The 10,309-nt window shown below is 43.2% G+C and overlaps 1 protein-coding gene across 2 annotated transcripts; it reads right to left on the reverse strand.

Annotated features, from left to right (window-relative positions):
- Nucleotides 1-2,494: 2,494 nt before the first annotated feature.
- Nucleotides 2,495-5,136, reverse strand: LOC112234591 (GTPase IMAP family member 7). 2 transcript variants are annotated; one of them, XM_024402789.2, is made up of 3 exons: nucleotides 4,944-5,136; nucleotides 4,131-4,318; nucleotides 2,495-4,024 (listed from the first exon to the last, which is right to left on the reverse strand). In XM_024402789.2, exons 1-3 carry the CDS (start codon nucleotides 4,966-4,968, stop codon nucleotides 3,152-3,154), a joined length of 1,086 nt encoding a protein of 361 aa, XP_024258557.2. In that variant the 5' UTR covers nucleotides 4,969-5,136; the 3' UTR covers nucleotides 2,495-3,151. The 2 variants fall into 2 exon arrangements, with proteins under 2 accessions (XP_024258557.2, XP_024258558.2); XM_024402790.2 differs by having other exon boundaries at nucleotides 4,131-4,285; nucleotides 4,944-5,134.
- Nucleotides 5,137-10,309: the final 5,173 nt, after the last annotated feature.

The following is a 10,309-nucleotide window of genomic DNA, read 5'->3' on the forward strand; positions in this document are numbered from 1 at the left end:
CAGATTAATTTGGAAGTTCTATGTTGACTGTTCTATGTGATTATTGACAGAGGTAGTCTTACCCCTTCTAAGGTAAAAAATGTCAAAAGCCATAATAGTAAATCATGTGTTTGGCATGACATATCACCTCATGAAGCAATAAACTGACACTACCATTCAACGTCAACTACTTTAATATTGCCAGCCAGCTATAAACATCTTCAAACCCTTCAATGCGCCGTTACAATGGACACATCTTCCTTGCATTATTATTTGCTAACTTGGCCGAAGCTTCCATCTTGGCTTTATGAGTTGTCCCACCAACCCACACATGGACAGGGCAAATGTTAGCTCCTCACAGTGCTCCGTAAACAATTGCAGACACACACACGCTCACGCTACAGGGAGGAACATGAAAACAGCACTAATAGGAAAAAGATGAGTGGATGAGAGCCTGTGCCATGGAGAACACTTGGTGAGGAGAGAGGAGAGCAGGCATGCCGCTGGACCTAACTTTTTAGGCCTTGCTCTGTTGGAAGGGGAACAGCATGGGCTGTGATATAATTATTACAGTATGCCTCGCTATATGCAAAGCAAAAAAATATATGACGCAAAGTAACTATCAACCTTCAATTTCCAAGTTGGCATATCACTTGCTACCCACCCAGTAGGCTAGCCACCATCAAAAGGCCTTTCTAATATCCAGACACACCATATCACCACATTATTAGCCCATATTTTTAATAAAGGTTTCTGTCTACCTTTCTCAAAACGTATTTTTGTTCATTCTGGTTGGCACGTGTAGTATTTGTTATTTCCTCTGTGATTACCTCCAGGGATGAAACAGTCTCTTTTTATGTGGTCCAGATTCCTTCAGCCAATGTCTTTGTAGCCTGCTGTATTTTTATTCAGATGTTCTTCTCAACAAACCACAAAGAGACCATACAGTATTTGATGTGTATTAGAGGGTATGCTGTGGTTGTAATCAGTCCTGTCCTGGTGATATTTTGAGCAGTTTACGGTGAGTGCTGTGTAGCTAGCAAAGGGAGAGGCCTTGTCTGCGGTGGAGGAAAAAGTGTGTCATCCTGTTTATTTTCCTTTGGTTTGCGTGATGATAACAAAAAAATATTGTGGTCTCCACGAATCACAGCGAGCTGCCCCCACTTCAATGGAGGACCACAAGGTCTTTAGAACAACATTTTTGCTCTGAGGGAAAGCTTCAGAAGTTACAGCCGTTGTGTTAATGATGGGTCACTAGTGATTCCATGAGCTGTTTGTTCAGATTTTTGGCTTTGGTTATGCATAAAGGCACAAATCAACTCTGCATCCTTTGCTGTCCTGATGGGGCTTCAGCATCTGAGGACCAACCCTGGGCCACAACTGTCTACACAGACGAGATACAGCCTCCCTCTGATTTAGGCCTAACGGCATGGTTGCCTCTACTCACATTGTCTGCGTATGGAAATCCATCTCCCTACTTTCCACCCCTCTCTCATCCCTTCTTATTCTTTCTTCTTATCTCCCTCTATCATTACTCACTGTCCTCTCGCTGATGCATATCCAATAAGACAGAACAATATTTGGACAGGTGTTCCTTTTTATATGCATTATCTTTAAGGGGTCTACTGGACGGGTGCACCACGTCATTTCATTGCATTTTCATAAGGAATGAACTGGCATCATACCCTGGTTCACTGTAGACCGCCATACTGTAGTCCGCACTGTACTGTATGCATAATTCTTAACAATAAAAAACTGTTTAGCACCAATTTTCCTTTACTTTTAAACTTTCTTTTTTTTTCCCCGTTTCAGACAACTGTGGAGGCCACATCTGGAAGACAGATGTAATCCCTGAGCATGTTCTCTCTCTCTTTCTCTCGCTTGCGCATACATATTCACTCTCCTCTTTCTCGCTCTCTCCCTACTCTCTTTCTCATTCCTTTCCTCCCTCTCTTCTCGGGAAACATGAGAGCTGGACTAATTCCCTCCCTCCCCCGGCGGACCACCCACATTCGGAAACGCCTAGCTGTTCCACAGGCAGGGTCTCTGTCAGCTTAGAGAGAGAGGGAGAGAACCTTAAAGAGAGAGATGTAAAGATGGGTTTGACTGATGGTTTTAACAGAGTATCAATTACATCAATGTCAAACCCGTAACCTACCGTTTTGCATAAAGAAAAAAGAGGAAGCTTTGAGAGCAGTGCTTCAGTGTTTTCCAAAGTCAGAGGCACTTTCACTTAGGACTCCTCACCACTATTATTAACACCCTCTATACGCTCCAGCAATTGTCCTCAGCTAACACACACTGCTGCAGATGGTCCGTCTATAACGGAGGCCTCCGTTATCTCTCATGCATCATGTGAAAGTCTTATTTTCGAGATGTAGCCTATACTCAACTCCTAAATATAGTGCTTGAACATTTTGGCCAATAAATGGCTAAATTCAGTCTGAGGGAAATGTGTAATGGTATGCTTTAAAAGTATCAACTGTGTGACATATACAGGACACAACAAATTGCCTTAGAGATGATTGTATTTTTATTTCCTTAAGTTAGCAGTAAGGTATTCATTTTCAGTTGAGCTCAAATATTTAATGTATAACGTCAATGTTTTGGTCAACGTCGCCACCAAGTGGATCATGTATGTAACTTCCCCTTTATTTGTAGTCTTTAGTAGACCCTACCATACCTTCTATAATAACTGGTTTTGAAAATATGACCAGTCAAAATAGGCATGCCAGCAGTGAAACAACAAATATTAGAACAAGTATTGTGAGGACTGTACGTTGGTCAAATACAAGCCAATTGTCTTAATGCTCAATAAAACAAGTGCAGTGAAATGACAAAGGGAAACTAAAATTGTTCTACTTTATATTCACCATTTCCAGCACCACCCCAACATCAACATATGTGAAAATGGTGCGTTCCTATGTTTTGTAGTAAAAAATAAGGAGGAAGATGATTATAACTAATTGTGAGTAGGCATTATTAAAAATAGCAAATGGTTAATGTCATCATTGGAAAACGCTTATCTTTCTCAATATTTTTTTACTACAAAACATAGAAATGCATCATTTTCACATATGTTGATGTTGAGGTGGTGCTGGAGATGATGAATGTGAAGAATTGTGAAATGTCCCTTTAAGGTTAATAACTGGAGATATGGATCCCATTGCCATTATTTATTTTTCTCTGTCTTCGGTGTCTTCCTTCTCCCCACTTCAGTGGCTACTGAGCCCACAGTGGCCCCCAGCATCCGCCCAACGGGCCCACCTACAAACAGGCCAACGAAAGCACCCAGCAGAGACTCCATCCTCAGCATCTTGGGCAGCCTCCTCAGCCACCCTGTCAACCCTTGCCACAAGGACGAGAGAAATGATGGAGAGGAGGAGGCAGGAGAAAGAGAGGTAATACCCTCGGTGTCTATGTTCAGGTTGTGCACACTCCTCTCTGCCTCCTCCCTAACTCTTGCCATCTCTTCATCATCTAGCTCTTGCTCTGGAGGTGAGGCTGAGGAGGGCACCTCTTCATTTAGCTCCTCTCCCCCTCTTCTCTGCCACACTATCTCTGCCTGCTTCTCTCTCACCCTGGCCTCAGCCTCCTGGTAGAGGGGGCAGCTGTAGAACTCCACCCCGCTCTCTTTTACAGTCTGTTCAACCTTCTCCAGCAGCTCTTCCACACTCTTCCTCTCATCCTTCTCTCCTCTACTCCTCCTCTCCAGAGAGTGATAGCGGTCTCCACACATCACCACCAGCTCCAGTAGGTCTTTGCGTCTGGTGGCGATGTACTCGTCCAGCTGTTGTCCCAGAACCATCTGGTCTGTGTGGGTGAAGAGGACCAGGGTGTGTCCACTGACTGCAGTGGGGCCAAAAACCTTCTCCAGGGCCTCCAGGGCCCGCAGCTCCATGTCAGCCGGCCGGTCCACAGGGACACACAGCAGGAAGGCATGAGGCCCCGGGGCCGACAGGGCCACACAAGAGGAGACATGGTGCCTCACCTCCTCCGGGGGGCGCTCTGAGCAGAACCAGTCTTGGGCGACTACCACTGATACCTGCAGGCAAAAACAGTGTGTAATGTTAGAACCTCTGGTTGACATTTAAGTCATTTGATCAGTGTGTAGGCTACTGTCCTTGTAAAGAATCAACAAAGTATCTTACCCATCTCCCTGCTATGGTTCCTCTGTGCTTCTCACATTCCTGAGTGACAGCTCGCTCACTGGCAGTCTGGGTAAGGAAAGCCTGGCGGCCCAGTATGGCGTTTCCAGCTGCACTCTGTCCTGCTCTTGTCCGGCCAAGCAGAACCAGCCTCAGCTCTGCATTGGGACAAGGCGAGGAGATGGAGTGTTCTTAGAAAGGGAGGATTCAGTAGCTGCACACATCACAAGCTTCGGTCATCTGATCTCTGCTTTCATTTTCCGTTTACATTAGTACTGTTCAATAAGAAAATACTTTGGTATCTCTGAAAGTTCTGCCAAAATATGTATTGTAACAATGAAGACATTGTACATATTTTTCCTGTGAGACAAAAAATAACTCAAATCACAAAACATCTCATAGAATATACCAGTGTTTCCCACACTCGGTCCTGCCCCCAACCCTGGGTGCACGTTTTGTTGTTTTTGTCCTAACACTACACAGCTGCTTCAAATAACCAACTCATCAAGCTTTTATTATTTGAATCGTCTGTATAGTGTTAGTGAAAACCCCCAAAACGTGCCCCATGACCGAGTGTGGGAAACCCTGGGCTATGAAATGTAGAATACGATAAACACGTTTCATCGAATTTCAAAATACAGACATCAGCTCAATCGCAGTGCGGAGATAGCCTCCCTCACATTCTAAAAACTGACAGGCCGTGAAGTGCGTTTGTGGCGAGTTTTACAGTGCACAAGCGAGTATGAAGCAGTCATAAACGAACGCGAAGTCAACACTTCCTGAAACCTTCGTGAATAATTGGCAGACTACACGTACCTGTTTGTGGGGGACCTGATGCCATCTCTTGCTTGTGGGATATTGCCAGATATTCTTGTCGTATTTAGTATGCACTCTAGTCAACTTCCTCGTTCCTACGTCTTGACTCACTAGAAGAGGGATCGGTCTGTGCCGTGTGCTTCTGCAGTCTTCAGGGCGTAGCCGTAGTCATTGCTCTTCAAAAACAGCCTGTTTTAGCATGCTACGTTTTTGTAGGGTATTTTGACGCAGTGACAAAACAAAGTAATGTAGGCTGACTTCTTCAAATACAAATTATGCAACATCATTATAACCAATATGTTCATGGCATACTTGCTCAAACTTCCAAAAATCGAATATGTGTAGGCCGATAATCTGCCAGAATTTAAAAGGATGTGCAATTTATTATGTCAGGGGTATTCAACCTCGGTCCAAGAAAATATAAATATTTGTATTTCAATGTTTTTATGAATATTTCTAGCAACAACAGAATAAACGAATTTTAAATGGCACCTGCAGTAGAAAGGAGAACACTTTATTGATCAACTCCCAATATTTAGCAATAATATTTAGCAGATTAGATTAGTTTATTAATCACAATGACAGGGTCTCAGATGTAATTTCAGGGTACAGTGAAATTCTTGAACTTCACGCTCCAGCAGTGCAGGTCAAAAATATACAAAATTACAATGTCTTTGGTATTATTATGCAAAACACCCCAGCCATCCTACAATCTAAACTTGATGCCCTCAATATCACACAAATGAACAATGAACCTACCAGGCACCATCCCAAAGCTGTAAACACGGGCACCCTCATAGATATCATCCTAACCAACTTGCCCTCTAAATACACCTCTGCTGTTTTCAACCAAGATCTCAGCGATCACTGTCTCATTGCCTGCATCCGTAATGGGTCAGGATCAAGCGACCTCCACTCATCACTGTCAAACGCTCCCTGAAACACTTCAGCGAGCAGGCCTTTCCAATTGACCTGGCGGGGTATCCTGGAAGGATATTGATCTCATCCCGTCAGTAGAGGATGCCTGGTTATTTTTTTTAAATGCCTTCCTCACCATCTTAAATAAGCATGCCCCATTCAAGAAATTTAGAATCAGGAACAGATATAGCCCTTGGTTCTCTCCAGACCGGACTGCCCTTAACCAACACAAAAACACCATATGGCGTTTTGCATTAGCATCGAACGGCCCCGTGATATGCAACTTTTCAGGGAAGCTAGAAACCAATATACACAGGCAGTTAGAAAAACCAAGGCTAGCTTTTTCAAGAAGAAATTTGCTTCCTGCAACATAAACTCAAAAAAGTTCTGGGACACTGTAAAGTCCATGGAGAATAAAAACATCTCCTCCCAGCAGCCCACTGCACTGAGGATAGGAAACACTGTCACCACCGATAAATCCACTATAATTGAGAATTTCAATAAGCATTTTTCTACGGCTGGCCATGCTTTCCACCTGGCTACCCCTACCCCGGTCAACAGCACTGCACCCCCCACAGCAACTTGCCCAAGCCTTCCCCATTTCTCCTTCTCCCAAATCCAGTCAGCTGATGTTCTGAAAGAGCTGCAAAATCTGGCCCCCTACAAATCAGCCGGGCTAGACAATCTGGACCCTTTCTTTCTAAAATTATCTGCCGAAATGTTTGCAACCCCTATTACTAGCCTGTTCAACCTCTCTTTCGTGTCGTCTGAGATTCCCAAAGATTGGAAAACAGCTGCGGTCATCCCCTCTTCAAAGGGGGGACACTCTTGACCCAAACTGCTACAGACCTATATCTATCCTACCCTGCCTTTCTAAGGTCTTCGAAAGCCAAGTCAACAAACAGATTACCGACCATTCGAATCCCACCATACCTTCTCCGCTATGCAATCTGGTTTCAGAGCTGGTCATGGGTGCACCTCAGCCACGCTCAAAGTCCTAAACGATATCTTAACCGCCTTCGATAAGAAACAATACTGTGCAGCCGTATTCATTGACCTGGCCAAGCCTTTCAACTCTGTCAATCACCACATCCTCATCGGCAGACTCGATAGCCTTGGTTTCTCAAATGATTGCCTCGCCTGATTCACCAACTACTTCTCTGATAGAGTTCAGTGTGTCAAATCGGAGGGCCTGTTGTCCGGGCCTCTGGCAGTCTCTATGGGGGTGCCACAGGGTTAAATTCTTGGACCGACTCTCTTCTCTGTATACATCAATGATGTCGCTCTTGCTGCTGGTGAGTCTCTGATCCACCTCTACGCAGACGACACCATTCTGTATACTTCTGGCCCTTCTTTGGGCACTGTGTTAACAACCCTCCAGACAAACCTTCTTTCAACTCTCCTTCCGTGGAATCCAATTGCTCTTAAATACAAGTAAAACTAAATGCATGCTCTTCAACCGATCGCTGCCTGCACCTGCCTGCCCATCCAACATCACTACTCTGGACGGTTCTGACTTAGAATATGTGGACAACTACAAATATCTAGGTTAGACTGTAAACTCTCCTTCCAGACTCACATCAAACATCTCCAATCCAAAGTTAAATCTAGAATTGGCTTCCTATTTCGCAACAAAGCATCCTTCACTCATGCTGCCAAACATACCCTTGTAAAACTGACCATCCTACCTATCCTCGACTTCGGCAATGTCATTTACAAAATAGCCTCTAATACCTTATTCAATAAATTGGATGCAATCTATCACAGTGCCATCCGTTTTGTCACCAAAGCCCCATATACTACCCACCACTGCAACCTGTACGCTCTCGTTGGCTGGCCCTTGCTTCATACTCGTCGCCAAACCCACTGGCTCCAGGTCATCTACAAGACCCTGCTAGGTAAAGTCCCCCCTTAGCTCAGCTCGCTGGTCACCATAGCAGCACCCACCTGTAGCACGCGCACCAGCAGGTATATCTCTCTGGTCACCCCCAAAACCAATTCTTCCTTTGGCCGCCTCTCCTTCCAGTTCTCTGCTACCAATGACTGGAACGAACTACAAAAATCTCTGAAACTGGAAACATTTATCTCCCTCACTAGCTTTAAGCACCAGCTGTCAGAGCAGCTCACAGATTACTGCACCTGTACATAGCCCATCGATAATTTAGCCCAAACAACTACCTCTCCCCCTACAGTATTTATTTATTTAGCTCCTTTGCACCCCATTATTTCTATCTCTACTTTGCACATTCTTCCACTGCAAATCTACCATTCCAGTGTTTTACTTGCTATATTGTATTTAATTTGCCACCATGGTCTTTTTTTTGCCTTTACCTCCCATATCTCACCTCATTTGCTCACTTTGTATGTATATTTATTTTTCTACTGTATTATTGACTGTATGTTTGTTTTACTCCATGTGTAACTCTGTGTTGTTCTACGTGTCGAACTGCTTTGCTTTATCTTGGCCAGGTCGCAATTGTAAATGAGATCTTGTTCTCAACTTGCCTACCTGGTTAAATAAAGGTGAAATAAAAATACATAAAAACACTCACTGGAGTGTCTGACATAGGGTTTGAAAAGCACCTGCAAATAGGCTACCAGTGCCACTGGCTACTGGTACTTTGTTGTTCTTTTGACATACATGTTTGACAACATAACTACATAACTACAACATAACTAGTTAAACAGCCGCTCTTAGAGAAAATGTGTTACCTTTCTACATAATAGGCTATGCTAGAGTTTATGTGGGGAGGTCAAAATAATGAAAAAACGAATGATCAAATCTATTAATTTTAAAATGATTACTTAATTCACCTAATGATAAGACAAAACGTAATATTTTTCGGGGGCTAATGTAGAATGGGAGTCCCTGGAAAATCGGTTTGACTGGGAGGGGGTCGGTGGGCAAGAACATGTTGAAGACCCTTGTGTTATGTCGATACTGATTATTTGTCGCCACTTTCGTATACACATACCGTGATTGGTCGCCACAAATGGTTTTAGAAATTGTTTACATTTCTACCGTTGTGGCTAGATGACGTAGACCTACACCACCCTCTAGTGGTCGCGTCGGGACAACAGTTGTTGACAACGTAGCGTTGTAACTGAGCCCTTTTCCGAACGCCTCGATCATACCAACAGTTGACGCAAAATGGCACGCGGCATCATATGGATGTCTGCAACAACAGTTCAACATTCACCTTCTGCTACCATTTCTGTCAAGTCGTCTATGCATATAGTTCGATAAATCCAACGTATGCACCACACAGAATGCACTGCAACTGTCTCTGCAACGCAATGTTGCAAGTAAAACGCAGCGTTCCATCGGAAATGTACTTCTGATGTACCAAAATTCTGACACTGTCAGTGTGATCGAGGCGTAACCTTGACCTCGTTCTTCTAAACTTCTTCATCATTTCACCCAACCTGACACGTTGGTTCCTAACCTGACACGTTAATTATCCTAACCAGCCATGTTAGTTTGCTTAACTTGCTATGTAAACAAACCATTTGTGGCGACAAATCATCAGTATCACCAAACATTCTCTCAATTTCTAAAACGTATGAACACAAAATTAATTATGCAGTTGACCAAATTATGCTAGATTTTACTTCTTGGTTAACAGAGAATCCAAAGCACTTCATTAGGGAAGGTTTTGCATTCCTCCCTGGCTGGGGCATAGAGGCATGTGGAAGCACAGACAGACATAGTGTTCTAGTTCTACTCTGTAGAAAAGAGCACATCATCCTCAATCTGACAAGGATCCTGAGGATTCACAGGCAGCTGCTGCAGTTCATGTACAATTCCTTTACTGACTTAAAAATAGCAATTTCAGTTGTAGGTATAACTGGCCTTAAAATGTAAATTATCTTGATACACTACAATGGTTTGTTACAATATATACAAGCCTTATTCATTCATTAGTTTGTGTTTAGGAGTCAGAACAACAGCTGTAGTTGAAAGAAGGTGGTGGTGGTACATACCAGTCATATAAGTCTGCTATGCTCAGTCTGCATGTTGACACTGTCATTTTTATTGTCAACATGTCCATACTGTATACTCAGAGGAAGAAATGTATTCATGAAAATGTGGCTTACAGCTTTGTGCTTCAAAAGCTACAAATACCACAACAGTAGTTTGATTGCAGTTGCCTCAAAATGTTTCTACCGTATACAAATTTCATTCTACAGTCAAAATCTAAACCTTAATACTCATTAAAATAGCATATATACAAAAGAGCAAGTCATTATGCAATTAAGTGGTAAAACAAACATGAATAATTGTCAAAATATATTATTTTCATGGTACGTTGATGGAAGAGGAACAATGGTGGACTTGGGCCCTGGTTTGTCCTTTTGGGTAAAAACTAGCCTCTGGAGATACTGTATACACACAGAAAAACACACGCCCGCACACATTCACACAAGAACATACAGTTAATTCTGAA

Source organism: Oncorhynchus tshawytscha, unplaced genomic scaffold, assembly GCF_018296145.1.
Source record: "Oncorhynchus tshawytscha isolate Ot180627B unplaced genomic scaffold, Otsh_v2.0 Un_contig_2910_pilon_pilon, whole genome shotgun sequence".
NCBI classification, from domain to species: domain Eukaryota; kingdom Metazoa; phylum Chordata; class Actinopteri; order Salmoniformes; family Salmonidae; genus Oncorhynchus; species Oncorhynchus tshawytscha.